This window comes from Cyprinus carpio, chromosome A10 (assembly GCF_018340385.1).
Source record: "Cyprinus carpio isolate SPL01 chromosome A10, ASM1834038v1, whole genome shotgun sequence".
NCBI lineage: Eukaryota > Metazoa > Chordata > Actinopteri > Cypriniformes > Cyprinidae > Cyprinus > Cyprinus carpio.
Genome location: NC_056581.1, coordinates 3,710,057 through 3,725,934, shown reverse-complemented (window position 1 = coordinate 3,725,934; position 15,878 = coordinate 3,710,057). Strand labels below are relative to the sequence as shown.

The following is a 15,878-nucleotide window of genomic DNA, read 5'->3' as shown; positions in this document are numbered from 1 at the left end:
AAAATCATGTGCTACACTGATAGCAAATGATAACTGGCAGTTGTAAAATATTATCTAACATGATATCCGAGGTGAAGTGGATGGACGAAGTGAATGAACCAGAAAATAATGTGATTAGTATAAAAGAGCATGAATTGAATCGCTGAAATGTAATTTGTTAGGCGAAAGCATTTGTGACGTCAAGTCACATGTTGTTTAAGTGTCAAGGCTGGCGATTACATTTAGGTGAAAGATTATTAGATTATTAAGGTACAGTAATTGGAACTGGCTGTGCATAATAAAAAACAGGAACACGTGTTAAAGGAAAATATGGTCAAATTGATTTTGCATCTAAAGATGGATAATAATCCGGACATTTTTCCAAAGCAATTTTGATGAGCAGTGTCTGAACGCTTCCGGAAGATGTATTCATTCATTTTAAATAAATAAATCATCCTTGTCTCCATATCATTTCAATGCATTAATCTAAAGTAAAAAAGCCTGTCTCTTAACACGTTTGAATTGCCATCTACATTATATCATTTTAATTTACACCAACAGCTGTTTTCGCCTTTACAATGGCCAGCAGATGTGCAGATATCTGACAATAGCCCTCCTCCTCCATCGTGCCTCGTGGTCCTGCGGAGCAGCTTCGCGACTACCGGGTGGAAACTGCGCTGATGATTCGCTGGCTGGCCCACATTTCCTCGACACGACTTTAAGCCCCGCCTTTCCTGAGCGGAACGGCAGAGTTCCGAGAACGCGATTGGTTCAAAGAGCTGTCAATCACTGTACAGCGCACCGGCGAATAGAGAGGAGGCGGGCTGAAGAAAGAAAATTATAAGGTCACTGGAATAACCAGCGCTACAAGCCATCGTTACAATGAAACCGACAACAGATAAGAATGAAAAAATGAAATAAGCGTGAGCAAAGTCTACGAGGAGAGGCCGTGGTTCTCAGGCGAAAGGCAGGCGCGTGTCCGTTCAGCGCAGGTGGAGGTTTCTCTTAAGCCGATCAAGGTGGGATCGCACTTCTGCCGTAAAACACACGTTATTGTGACCACGGACACCGAAATCGAGGTATTTCCCGGAACACAGACGCCTACATTTCAAATATTTCACCCACTGTCCATTTCCGGAATCTCCTGTATCATTAATCGTCCTGATCGCAGCTGTCAGCTGCCAGTTAAAGAGCATTTACCGATTTTTACAATAACGTCAGCATACATTGTGTCTTGCTCGTGTTGGCTGATGGATGTGGTATCATATGTAATAATTTAATAGATCAAAATCCGGATAAAGGGAATAGGATGCCAGATATCCGCACTGGGCTTTTCGATATAAAACTCACGCGCAGCGCGAACGAGCCTGATACGATGTTTACGGTTGTTCGTGTAAACATTTGATTCAATATTCCGCCTGCCTGCGTTAATTTCTTATAATGTATCTCGTGATTGTTACAGTAGAGTGAACCTCGCTGTACTGCAGTGCTGTAGGGATATCCGATTCGTGAGCGACTCGCTCTTTTGAATCAGATCTTTTCAACCGAGTCATCCAACGGACTGAGCGATGCGTTGACGAATCTAGCGGTTCTGGAATCAAAAACTGAGTTGTTTAGAGTAAATATTTGAAAACACTTTCAACTGAGAGGTGAACACCTTAGTATGGTTTACTGTAAACGCAAATGCTGAATCGGTGTTTTGAATTGGTTCTTTGAAACGAGCTGTTCGAAAGAGCCGATTCGCGGAAATGAGTCACTACAGTGCTGTACAGCCAATGTGCGCCTCAGATTTCCGGGTTGGAGCACCGAGTCAGGGCTCTGCGGTAACCCTCGCCTGATGATGATGATGATGATGATGGCGGCTCTTCTGCATTGCTTTAATATCCATCCGCACCCACAGCACGTCTGTCATTTTGTCTGAAGGACTGAACAGACGTTACTGTGCGGGGCGAGCGGATTCTCCCCAGCATCCCTCAAGATAGACACCGCTGCGGCGGAAGCGCGCGCGCGCGTGTGTGTATATATATATGCATGCATGCCTATTATTGCAGTTATACTGTTGTTCTTATTATCTGGCGTAAGCTGTCACAATAGGAAGCTTATTTAATGGCTTTTCAGCTAAATTTGAACAACGAAGCAATTATATAACACCAAAAACAGTTCATAAAACAAAAAACTGATATGATAACAAACTTATCAGAAAGCAGAAATTGCTAAATTAACAAACTGTATAATTATTAAGTTCATAATGAACCTTTATTCATTATATATAGTTTAAATTCGTACCAGAATGAGTGTTTCGCAATGTGCATTACCTAACTGCTGTGGCAATATATTACAAGTTTTTGTTTTGAGAAGAGTTTTGCAGAAATTAAGATAATTATTAAATAGCTAGACATTTGAAACCAACATACAAAAACCCACATTTGTGCAATTGTTCTTCAGATTCAAAATCTTAGTTACCGTGATAAAACCCTTCTGACAGCTTTCCTGTGTGACAACTAGCCCCGGTGTCCCCTATAGAGGTGTACTGCGGGATCATGTGATACTTCTACTGCGTTCAGAGGAGCTGTCGGAAAGGATAGTTCAGATCAAATAGCTCTGTTGCCTTGCGTCACTGACACTCAACCCACCCTAGTTACTTTACAGATGTCTTTAGTGCAGAAGGCGGCCGGCCTAGAAACGCTTCAGTGAGTTTTAATGTAAAGGAGCATTTTAATAATTAACATTTTACATTTTAGTCATTACATTTTACATTACATCTGCATTCTACACGGTGCACGTCAGAGATGTCAATAAGGGTTACCTTCAATCAGTATACAGTATCTAACGATAACCTTCACATGCGTAATGTATAACATGTGATGAACAGCAGCATTAAACTAAATATTTCAATACAAACAATAAAACTAACAAACAAACACATTCTGAAACCTGACTTGCAGCGTCTGACTGACTTTTCTCCCAGATGATATAATGCCGTACCTTTAACATACATTCTCAAGGTCAAAGATCTGTGTTCTTCAGCAGCTATCTGGTCTTGATATGATGATATCTTGTGTTAATCGCTGAATCTCTCAGAGTTGTGCATATCAGCCCTTGTGATTATCAGGTTTATAGTGATTATATTATAACTTTTATCAACGAACGATGACTTTTGTATATCAGCCGGGTCAGATAAAATGTAAACGCATTAACCCGGTGTTGAGAGACCATGTTGACGGTGTCAGGCTGACGGATGTGTTTCGTGTGTGTTAGGATGTTGCGGTTGGCGTGCTCCACGGCTCTTCTCTTCGTGCTCCGGCTGTTCGCAGGCCTGCCCTGGTTCCAGGTTCTGCCATCTATTGCGATTTTCTTCCTGGGTTCTGGAGGATGGAAGTCTTTCCATGTGTTTTCAAAGACCATATACCGCGATTTGCAGTAAGTTAATGTTACAATTTCCTTTTTAGCATTTTTATGCTTTTATGAAATCTATACACTGCTGTGCAAAAGTGTACGGCATTGGTATTTTCACCAACAAAAAATAATTGTAAGTCAGTTATTTCTATCTTTTGCTGTAGTGTGTCAGGTGGCAATATCAGTTTATATTTCTAATCTGATTTATGTCTAAAGAGGTGGTTTTGTGAATAACGATCATGTAATACATGAACCTGTTCCCTTTGTAAAAGGAGTTCCTCAACAAATACAACCGCACATTCCTGTATTGCGAGCTGTGTGTTTGTTAAGGGGAACGAGTGGTTGAAATGGGTTTCTGGGCTGTTCCTTGCGGGTTCAGCTCGTTTTCCCTTTAAAATGAGTAGGTTTTGAAATGTGAATGGAGTCAAGATTTAAAGCATGATTGCTACGCATCATAAGACCTTAAGGGAGTTTGTCCTTTTCATATCAAAACTGAACTTCTGTGTTTGCTGTTGAATAGCAACCAAGGCAGAACCTCTGCTAACAATCACAGTTTTGTCACTCGGTGAAATTCAGACTTGAATTCCACTTCAGGTCCTGGAGGTGTGGGTTTATCGTATCAACAGCACTGATTACTCTGAGGCTTTTAGGCTGGCTTTTAATGGACGTAAGAGCTCTTTTGGGGCAGGGATCACTGCTTTTAGTAACGTGACAGTGTTTGTGTCACACTAACTACTTCTGCCACTTACTGATTTGTTATTTGTTACTGAAGCGAGAAGTTGATGAGGCCAGAATCACCACCATTACCATTAAACACATGATTATACGCATTAAACCTACACAACAGAAAAAAGTTTCCACAAAAATGTAAAAGGCTTAAGCTTTCAACATTAATTATAATAGCAACCAACCATTATTAATAATTGAGCACCAGCAGCAGATCGGCATATCAGAATGATTTCTGAAGAATCATGTGACCCTGAAGACTGGAGGAATGATGCTGAAAATTCAGCTTTGATCACAGGAATCAATTATATTTTAAAATATATTACGATTGAAAAAAGTTATTTTAAACTGAAGTGTGCCCAAAGCTCAAAGGAGGTGTTTTAAAGAACTTGCCCAGAATAATCCATCATAATGTCATATCATAACGTGTTCTTTTGCAGTGCAGCCAGTGTGTTGCTGAGGGTGAAACTCAATGTCAAAAAGCACCTCCGTGAGCGCAACACCCTTCCCAAACTTTTTGCCAAGTCCGTCAAGAAATACGGTGACAAGACGGCTCTGATTTTCGAAGGAACGGGCGAGAAATGGAGCTTCAAGGAGCTTGACGAGTACTCCAACCGCGTGGCTAACCTTCTGCTTCAGAGGGGCTTCAAGGAGGGCGACGTGATCGCTCTGTTCATGGAGAACCGCTCTCAGTACGTGGGGCTCTGGCTGGGCATGGCAAAGATCGGAGTGGAGGCAGCTCTCATCAACTTCAACCTGAGACTGGAGGCCCTGGTGCACTGTGTCAACATCTCCAACGCCAAAGCCGTGGTGTTCGGCAGTGAGCTGACGGATGGTGAGAAGTGCTTTGATAGTTACCAGTGATGAGGAAACTATTTTCAAACTGTCGCTTCCCAAGCTTCATTCATAAAGTAGTTATCTATGCTGCATTATTGATTATGTAAAATAGTAATTATTATTAAGAAGGCGTCCTATGGAGAGTCCCTGTAAACCACAAATGCAAGTGTGTGTGTGTGTGTGTGTGTGTGTGTGTGTGTGTGTGTGTGTGTGTGTGTGTGTGTGTGTGTGTGTGTGTGTGTGTGTGTGTGTGTGTGTGTGTGTGTGTGTGCACGGATTCATCTTGCACCATAATACCAGAAATGTGTCATAAAAGAGTAAATAGTCTTGAGTTTTGATTTCATGTTGATTTTAGACAAGGATTTATTTTTTTGATTAACATTTGTTGGCTCAGTATAGTATCGGTTAAGGCAGCAGTTCAGAAGTGTTGCAATGACACACTACAGAAAGCAAATAAGGAAGTGGCACTTCCTTGAGAGTGTGTACTCTAGAGAAACAAATGAATGAGTAGCGTAGAGTTCAGATTTATTATGGCCAGAGGTCACTGAGAGTAACCTCTCTGCACCAAAGAGGATTCACACCAGAGGTCATGAACGACAGTGAAATCCTAATGAAATCGAGTTCGCTAGTCGTCTCTTAAGTAATTGAAAACTGACTCATGAAGCATGCCATGGTGAGTCAGCTTTGTTTCTTATTGATTTCACTGTGCTATGAGGGGTTTTCTAGTCTCGTTTTGTTGCATTTTTTGTGTCTGTGATGGTTACTTCATCTGTTTCTCCCGCTCTTTCACTGTCTCAGCGATGTGTGAGGTGCACAGCTCCATGGGAAAGACTGTTAAGCTGTTCTGCTCTGGAGAGTGGGACCCTAAGCGGGTTCCTGAAGGCACGGAGCATCTCGAGCCGCTGCTGGAGGCGACCTCTACAAACCAGCCCAGCCAACCAGATCGCAGCTTCACAGGTAAGAAAAACAGACAAAGTTATAATCATCTGAGGCCTAAAAACAAACAAAAAAATGCATTAACTGCACTGGGAACTCCTGTTCATCACGACAGAGCCACCCTGACACCATAAAATATTGTATTGCAATTATCTGTTTTTTCAAAGCTTTTTTTTTCTGTATTAGTATTATAATGACAGTTTTTTTTTTTTAAGATATTCAAACCTTTTTCAAAGAATTTTTAAAATTTGCCATTAAACTCGGCCTGAATATTTCCTTTCAGAGTTATTATAGTTAACTAAAACCATTAAAAAAGTTGTTTCTTGATATAAAAATAAAATGTAACTAAAATAAAACAAATTTTAAATTAATTTTCTTTTCAGCTATTTCCCCATGCAACATTTCTGTTTTTCATTTACTTTAACTTGATATACTAAAATTGAAATAAAAAAATGTAAAAAAAATTCTAGAGACATATTTTAAAATGAAAATGTCAAAAACATAACAAAGTTACTAAATCTTTAATTCAAATTAAAATGAAAACAAAGCATAAAAAAATTTATAAAAAATATAATTGTAACTCAGTTGTACTAAAATAATACTTTTCTGTGTTGCATTTAACTTAAAAAGACCTTTAAAGTGCCTCTACTATGGGTAAAGAAAGGTTCATATTTTGGTTTTGGGAGTTCCCAACAACAGGTTGACATGCATGTAATGTTAAAAAAAAAATTTATTGTCTTATAATATGCATTTATTTTTACCTTACTTGCTCAACGACTCCTAAATGATTCGCTCAACGATTAATTTTTTCCGAACCCCTTCTTTGTGTGACGCTGATCTGCGGTGATTGGTCTGATTGGTCTCACTTCCATGTCATCATGCTTGTAATGCCTGAGTGAGTGCAGTGCTGCTTTGTGTACAGCGTAACCAGGAAAACTGCTATTTTACCTCCAAAAGCAGCACCTAGTCGCAAAGAATAAATCTGCATTTTCATTCAGACCAACGCAAAAAGACCAAGAAGTGCACGGGGAATATGCTAATGTTTCATGTTGACATCAGCATGAAACAGCTTGGGATTCGTTTTAAAAATGACTCGTTTTAGTGATTCAGAGTCGACTCTTTCTTTTGAGAGACAATAACTTTATACACGGTGCACTTTCAGATTTAAACCTTTGCAGGATGTTTTCATTCACTTAGAGCTGTGTTACACATCGCATGAAAGTTCATTTTCAAAAATCCATAATAGGGGCACCTTAACAATGTTAAAAATCACATTACCCGTTAGATTTTTAATAGTTTTTTCTTCTTCTTTGCTTCTAGATCGCCTTTTTTACATTTACACATCGGGAACCACTGGGATGCCAAAAGCTGCTATTGTTGTACACAGTCGGTAAGTGTGTGACAATGTTAACATCTCCATTTCTCACAGTCGGTCCTTCCCTGCTTTCTCTCTCATTTTTTTCTCTCACTGAATCAAGCTCCTGGTTTTTCACCCGTCTGTCCTGCGTTCCTCCCTCAGGTATTACCGCATGGCCGCCTTGGTGTACTATGGTTTCAGAATGACGTCTGAGGATGTGCTTTATGACTGTTTACCACTTTACCACTCAGCAGGTACATCACCGAACACAGGCCGCTCTACACCTTCATCATATGTACATTTCCTGTCACAGAGTTTGGTTTAGGCTACTTCCTGTGTGACAGTTTTGTGGTTTGTTTTGATGGGTGTGTACATAAGGTCCTTTGACTCGTGTCCAATTGCTTAGTTTGATATTTTAAGTGGTGTTAGCGTGTGTGAGTGTTTAATCTGAAAGTGATCGGCAGGTTTGTTCTGAGGTCAGAGTTGTTCTCTCTGGCAGGTAACATCGTGGGAGTTGGCCAGTGTCTGATCCATGGAATGACTGTAGTGATCAGGAAGAAGTTCAGCGCATCAAAGTTCTGGGATGACTGTATCAAATACAACTGCACAGTGAGTATTACATTACATACAATTACTTTTTATTTTGGAATATACAAGATTTAATTTTGCCTTTATAGTTTGATAGTTGGTGGTGGGTGAATATACTGCTTTTATTTTTAAAGAAATTATCAGTTTTATTGAGAAAGGACATTAAATTGGTCAAAAGTGACAGTGAAGACATTTATAATGTTAAAAAAGATGCTGGTGTTTTGGAGTTTCTGTTCATCAAAGAATCTTGACAATATGCATGACTATTTCCCCAAAAATATGAAGAAGCACAACTGTTTTCATCATTAATAATTAGAATTATAATGTTTCTAAAACAGCAAATCAGCATATTAGAATGATTTCTGAAGGATCATGTGACACTGAAGACTGGAGTAATGATGCTGAAAATACAGCTTTGATCACAGCAATAAATTACATTTTCAAATGGAAAATTTAAATTTTAATATTATCATATTACAATATTACTGTTTTACTGAATTTGATTTGAATCTGGCATTTCAAAAGAACTGATTCACAGAATTGATATAGAACTCTCCCAGCACTTTACTGAGATGTTACTCATCCTCATGAGTCTAGGGCTCCCCTCGACTAAAGATTTTTCTGATCGACTAATAGTCATTCGTTTTAAGCGATTAGTTGTCTAATTGCGCATTTCTATTAATAAACCATATAATTCATAATAATGAGCCTTTAATTGTCATCTCCACAGTGGATGTGCATGTCTCATATGGATTACATAATCTGAAAATATTTGTTTCCATTTGAATTGGTTCTTTTAAAAGTAGACGTTTCACTTTTATAGATATATTTTTCATGTCTGTGAGTCAAGCACAGAGTTTCAGTTAATTCTTTTTTGTTTTTTGACTCGCTCAAGCTCACACAGGCCGAGACGGCAGAAAGTGCACCCTGTTTGCTTTCATTAATTTCAAAAGCACAACGTTTTGTTTTTGTGAGTGCACACAAATTAAAGACCTTTTACTGACTCAAAAGATGTATTACTCTTATCTGTATGGAAAAAATGGTTGGAGTAGTTTAAGTTAAATGCAAATGATTGCACCAGTGCCTCCAAGTTAACATTCATGCAGTGAGAGCGCTACTCTTCAGCTTCCACACTCCACACAAACACTTCAATAGCGCACACAGCGAGCGGCCATGTAATTATGCTACTACTTAGGCCTACATGTTTCAGATGATAAGCCACATTTGAGGTTGATGAACAAAACGAGCGTTTGCATGTCCTGACCGAGGTATTCATTACCACACAGACCAGCTGTTAATAATCTGTCTGTCACTCACTACATGACTTCACCACTTTCTGTGGATTTCTTCCTGCCCTTCATGAGTATACAGCTTGTATTAATGTTTTCCATAGAAATGGAGCTTTAAGGGAATTTTTAAAAATCGTTTTTGGTTTTATGTCTCAGATCGTGCAATACATTGGTGAGATCTGCCGCTATCTGCTGAATCAGCCGAAGAAGGAAGCAGAGCGCCAGCACAAGGTCCGCATGGCCCTCGGTAACGGCCTCCGTCAGTCCATCTGGGAGGAATTCACCACCCGCTTCAACGTCCCACAGATCGCAGAGTTCTACGGCGCCACCGAGTGCAACTGTAGCCTGGGCAACTTCGATAACAAGGTCTGCCCTGACAAAAGCGCACTTTGAGGGAGAGTGTCTGTAAATAGCCTTTCTGAGTAACACAGTTGTAAACCTCTACACTTGTGGATAATGCAGGAGGTAAAGGATGCATACTTTAGGAGCTGCAGTGTATTGCTTTGTGTATTACCATATCTACAAGATGTTCAGTAATCAAGCACAGGTGGTTATGGGCTGTTTAAGGTGCTGATAGAAATGCTGTGACCGGTTTAATTTTGTAACATGTTGTTTTGACTGCAGACGGGCGCCTGCGGATTCAACAGCCGGATCCTGCCCTTCTTTTACCCCATCCGCTTAGTCAAAGTGGACGAGGAGACCATGGAGCTCATCAGAGGACCTGATGGAGTCTGTATCCCTTGTGGTCCAGGTACAGAACTCGCTCACACTCATTAAGTACAAAGGTTCGAATTAATGGGCACAACTACTCTGTCTATTCAGCCTTAACCGGATACAAACAGTACACTCTCATATTGACAAACTTTGCTGCCTGATTATAAGTGAAATATTAAAAGTTGGATATATAAAACATCCTACATAACCTGCACACATAGAGTATACTCGCATAATACAATGCATACTAATATCAATTGTCTGGTTTGTAACCATATTATCACCCCAATCTGTTCATATACCAGTATGTACAACTTTATTTGCATACTTACAGTATATCTGTATAGTGCAGTATAATACATAGGGTGATATATTCTATATATAGCAAATCTCAACTGCTTAATTGCTTATATCATCTTGAAATGTAATTATAATACCGCTCAGCACTAAGATGATAAATGCAACTATAAGGCGTGAGGATCTTAAGATATTATAAACATTAACATCAAGATTTTCTTTAAAGCTGCTTTGAAACAATGTGTGTTATGAAAAACGCTATATATATATACAGTACAGACCAAAAGTTTGGAAACATTACTATTTTTAATGTTTTTGAAAGAAGTTTTGTCTTCTGCTCATCAAGCCTGCATTTATTTGATCAAAAATACAGAAAAAACAGTAATATTGTGATATATTATTACAACTTAAAATAATAGTTTTCTATTTGAATATACTTTAAAAAAAAAAAATTTATTCCTGTGATGCAAAGCTGAATTTTCAGCATCATTACTCCAGCCTTCAGTGTCACATGTAACATCCAGTCTATCACATGATCATTTAGAAATCATTCTAATATTCTACATTTATTATGAGTGTTGGAAACAGTTCTGCTGTCTAATATATTTGATGAATAAAAGGTCAAAAAGAACTCCATTTATTCAAAATAAAAATAAAAAATTCTAATAATATATATTCTAATAATATATTTTCTTTACTATCACTTTTTATCAATTTAACACATCCTTGCTGAATAAAAGTATTGATTTTATTTAAAAAAAAAAAAAAAGAAAGAAAAAAAATTACTGACCAAAAATTAATGGATAGTAGTGTATGTTTTTATGTATGAGTTTTTTTTTTTTTTTTACTTTTTATTCATCAAAGTATCCTAAAAAAGTATCACATGTTCTGAAAAAATATTAAGCAGCAGAACTGTTTCCAACTTTGATAATGAATCATCATATTAGAATGATTTCTTAAGGATCATGTGATAATGATCCTAAAAATTCAGCTTTGCATCACAGAAATAAATGATAATTTAAAGTATAATACATTTAAAAACAATTATTTTAAATTGTAATAATATATCACAATATTACATTTTTTTTCTGTATTTTTGATCAAATAAATGCAGGCTTGATGAGCAGAAGAAACTTCTTTCAAAAACATTAAAAATAGTAATGTTTCCAAACTTTTGACCTGTACTGTATATATAAATACATTTGAAGAAATATGACAGGTGAGAAGCTGATATCTTAGAGAGCAGGCATGCAGATAAATATATCCAATAAGCCAATATATATGATATCATTTTAATGTAAATGATAAAAAAAAACACTTGCTGCAATGAAAATGAAAAAAAAAATGTAAATAATAAAGTAAAAAATAAAATATTTATACTTTAGATAGCAATGACTTAATCCTATTATAATATCTTTCACAAAAAGAAAAAAATTTAAAAAAAAAAATAAAAAAAAAAACCCCTTAAAGACAGTAAACATTTTTAACCAACAGTGCACTTAGTAATCTGGTCTGTAAAACTGTTCCTTACTAGGAATCAAATTTTCTCAAATAATGCAATTTTTCTATACAGTACATATATAATTTATTAAACCGAACTGTCAGCCACTACAGAGAGTGTGAAAGTCTAATATAAAATCTTACTTGTGGTTTCTCAGGAGAACCTGGTCAGTTGGTTGGCCGAATCATTCAGAACGACCCTCTGAGACGATTTGACGGCTACGTCAATCAGTCGGCCACTAATAAAAAGGTTGCCAACGATGTCTTCAAAAAGGGAGATAGTGCCTATCTCTCAGGTATTGTATTTTGAAACGCTCTTCACAGCCGCACTCTTACGTCCATGCACTCAGCTGGATAATAGCTGCTGGCTTCTCCTCTCTCAGGGGACGTGCTGGTGATGGACGACTATGGCTACATGTATTTCAAAGACCGCACAGGAGACACGTTCCGCTGGAAAGGAGAGAACGTGTCCACCACTGAGGTGGAGGGAACGCTGAGCCGCCTGCTGGACATGAAAGATGTGGTGGTGTATGGAGTGGAGGTGCCAGGTAATCACACATTTCACTGTCTTTTCTGTTTTTGTTTTCCCACCAATCACATTTCATCTCATATTAGAAAATCTCACCAAGGATTATATTTTAAAGTAGAGGGAAAATAAACCTCAGCAGTGGTTTTGTGCTGAAGAGGTTCATTTTGCAATTATGTTGCCTAATACATAGCTAATTGACAAAAAATGATCTAAGATTCAAGCTGAAATCATGTCGTGACTGTAAAGAGTGTGCAGAGTCTTTATGTGCTGAACTGTTCCTTTAAGTGTTCTGTGTTTTTAAGTATCATGAATCATTGAGTGCTCAGCCAGTGTGTGGAGACGAGAATAATTCATTTAAAGGAAGCTGACTGCAGCAGCTCCCGAAGGATTCTGGGAATGCACAGCCAAACAAAGTCCTCTCTTGGCCTAGCTCCGGTTTTGCTTACACTAGATCTATAAAGGAATCGCAGCTGAATTGCTGAATATAGCTCTGTACATTTGAGACTGCCGGCTAAAAAATACTCTGTCATCTTCAAAACAGTGTCATCAGCAGATCTGGAGTTGTGGGTCTGTAACGTATAGATGCTGATAACCATCAAAATGTTTGAAGGGTCTACATGCAAATTGATACAGACAATGCAAGAAAACAGTTTACGTGAGATTTTGAAATTAGCTTTGACGTTAGCATAATCAGACACACACATACACACAAGGCTGCATCTACTGGAGTTAGGAAAAAGGCAGAATAGTCGTCGTCTCACCATAGGCCACGCCCACTGGTGCTCGCCGCCACAAGCATCGCAGCATGTCACATCAAAAGCAAATAGAACACATTATAATATAACTGTATAACACATTCATTATCATTTTTACTGTACTTCAAGATTTATGTTTGAATAACCGTCAAGTTTTTATGACAGCCACCATTAAAAAAAATTATTTCGAAAAATGTAATATAATTTTGTAATTATAAAGTTAGTATTAGAATTTTATTATTATAAAAACGTCATTTAAGTGTTTGTATACAAATCAGTTCATTTTAACCATCGATATTATAGTAATGTAGTACAAACTGACTAAGAGATTTTTTTCCTTGAGATCATTTGCCATGTACTGTACCTGATATATAATCTATATCAAATTTAATCGAATCCGTCAATATGAAAATTTGTCAATACCCAGCCCTAATAATTAGTGTTTAACTTTTACCAACTTTCTTACTAAAAGTAGCTGACCTCAAAGAGAAAACTTCAGAAGACGTCACACGATGGCTGCTGTAGCACTTCTTGTGGCAATGCTGAGGATGCAACATACTTTTGCATTGCATAAGCAGTTCCATGTAACTCCCTTAATAATAATAAAAACCTTTACTTAGGAGTAGCAGTGCAGTAATGTAACACACAGTAGTCCATAGATCTCTGTCCTTGGACCAGTGACATATGACAAGGCCAGACGATGATCTCCTTAGTCAGCTTATTTTAATTCATGGTGACTCAGTGTCTCTTTATGCTTATAGGTTTGGCTTCCTCTGAGGTTGATTACAGGACCTGAGGCCTCCCTTCTGTGATGCATGTGGATGTTTTTCCTCAGGTGCTGAAGGCAAGGCAGGGATGGCAGCCATAGCAGACCCGGAGCACAGCACAGACCTGGTGAAGTTTAGCCGGGACCTGGAGAAGGCCCTGCCGCCCTATGCCCGGCCCGTGTTTCTGCGCTTCCTACCAGAAGTGAACAAAACAGGTGAGATATTGCAACATTTCATTGCTGCCATAACTAAAGTGTTGTTCCCATAAAGGGATTTAAAGAGCTGTTTCTCAGCCATTTTCAAGAGAGCTCTAAATATAATGAGGCTTAACATGTCTCAAATTCAGTTTGTCCAAATTTAAGTCTTAAATATCGTAAATAGTATATCAAGAATACTTAATATTTTAGGAGATCTAAAAAAACGGACTCATTATGTGGCCTAATGTGGTTATTAAATTTCAGAAGTTTAAATTAAGTAGATGTGAGCCCTGCAAGTTTCACAGTAAAAACTTTTTCAAAGTAAAAACAGGAGCTTTTAATGATGGATCCTTTAACTTGACATCAGACAATGCAAGTTATATTGCACCATCTGCCCATTTTGGGGCAGCCTTTCTCTGACATATTTAATTCAACCCTGAACTTGACAGTTGTGGAAGATATTCAGTCTAAGGCTCTAACAAAATCTGAAGTTTGAATAAAATCACTGAGTGAATCATTTTTATATAGACCCTTGAACTTGATATGTGGATCAATACAGACAATTGAGCCAAAAAATGTGACACCAATGCATAGCATAAATATAAGTTTGCTGTTTTTCTTACTTGTGTGTGTGTGTTTTTTTTTTCTTTCTTTCAGCGACTTTTAAATTCCAGAAGACAGACATGCGACGGGAGGGATTCGACCCCAACGTCATCTCTGACAAACTCTACTTCCTGGACTGCACTAAGGGACAGTATGTGGAGCTGAATGTGGAGCTCCATCGCAGCATCGTCTCAGCAAAGCAGAAATTATGAGACTACTGCCAACCTCCATCTGTTCCCTCACCACCCCACCCTCAGCAGCCCTCAAACCCCGCACCCTCATCACTCCGCCCCTCGTTACCTCAACAAACACAGTGAGGGGCCGCAGGAACGCATTCTGCCCGTATATTCAAGCCCCTGTTGATTCATTCTCACAGACCACCTCTCTTACAACCGAGACGGGACTGAGGTGTCAGCCAGCCAGCCGTCTTAAAAACAAAAAAAGCGAAGAATGCAAAAAAAAAAATAAAGAAGCAATTTAGCAAACAAGTATACAAAACACAAGGCACAAGGACCAAACACACGGCTGTCAAGTGGTAAAGCTTTCCCTTTGCCTCAGCTGCACAATGCTCGCCTGGCTACAAGATTCGGGACTGACGCATTCATTTTGATGGATTTGACTAGCCCTGACCAAACCCATGTGGATCGACATGCAATACAAACCCAGCACTGGCTGTGCGCTTGCCAGCTGCCAAGACTTGATCAATGCTGTTCATTTAAATGTGTAACATGCACCAAATATATTTAAGTTGTAGAATAGCTCCTCATCTATTTACAAGTCATGAATCTACATGCTGCGTTGAAGACGTCCCTGATAGCACTGCTACTGTGTGCATTTTACCTCTCCAGACTTTAGTATGCAGCGTCAGCATGGAAGCAGACTTAACCATCAGCCCGGTGTGACATTATGCAGACTGGGCTTCATGGGTTTGCTTTGTTTTGCTAGACGTGAAGACCGTTAAGTTCCCTCTCTAAAGGACACTATAGTGGACTTTGCAAGTAGTATTATACTCTGGTGCTAAAGAGCGAACATCCTATCTATCTGCAAAGTGGCACCAGACCTAAAAACCATCTTTTCTCCTTGACAGGAAGAGAACGGAAGTGGAGGAGAAGACAGGGGAAAGCGATATAGGCTATTTGTCATCAGAGATCTAGTTTTTCTTTCAGCAGCATGAATGATTGACGCAGCAGAGCACTGTGCCTTACTGTCAGGTCACCAGATAGTGTTATTGCCCTCGTCCTGCATCATTACACTAACTGACTCTAGACGTCTCTTCCGTGTCTCTTAAACAGCTAGCTTATTTTCTAGACCTTGCTTGTGCTCCCATGAAAATTCCCATCATGCAAAGTGTGTCCAGCACTACATTTATGGGCATCCTGTCCATTCCATGTGTATTTTTGCCCGATCT

The 15,878-nt window shown here is 38.7% G+C and overlaps 1 protein-coding gene across 3 annotated transcripts; it reads left to right on the top strand.

The window, feature by feature from the left end:
* The first annotated feature begins 734 nt into the window (after positions 1 to 734).
* On the top strand, positions 735 to 14,874 carry LOC122146396 (long-chain fatty acid transport protein 4-like). 3 transcript variants are annotated; one of them, XM_042764773.1, is made up of 13 exons: positions 735 to 998; positions 3,238 to 3,399; positions 4,542 to 4,936; positions 5,737 to 5,895; positions 7,195 to 7,264; positions 7,394 to 7,485; positions 7,731 to 7,840; positions 9,265 to 9,474; positions 9,733 to 9,859; positions 11,778 to 11,915; positions 12,003 to 12,167; positions 13,739 to 13,885; positions 14,525 to 14,874. In XM_042764773.1, the coding sequence occupies exons 2-13, from the start codon at positions 3,239 to 3,241 to the stop codon at positions 14,680 to 14,682; spliced, it is 1,932 nt and encodes a 643-aa protein (XP_042620707.1). In that variant the 5' UTR covers positions 735 to 998; position 3,238; the 3' UTR covers positions 14,683 to 14,874. The 3 variants fall into 3 exon arrangements, with proteins under 3 accessions (XP_042620707.1, XP_042620706.1, XP_042620705.1); XM_042764772.1 differs by having other exon boundaries at positions 736 to 1,058; XM_042764771.1 differs by lacking the exon at positions 735 to 998 and having other exon boundaries at positions 3,169 to 3,399.
* Positions 14,875 to 15,878: the final 1,004 nt, after the last annotated feature.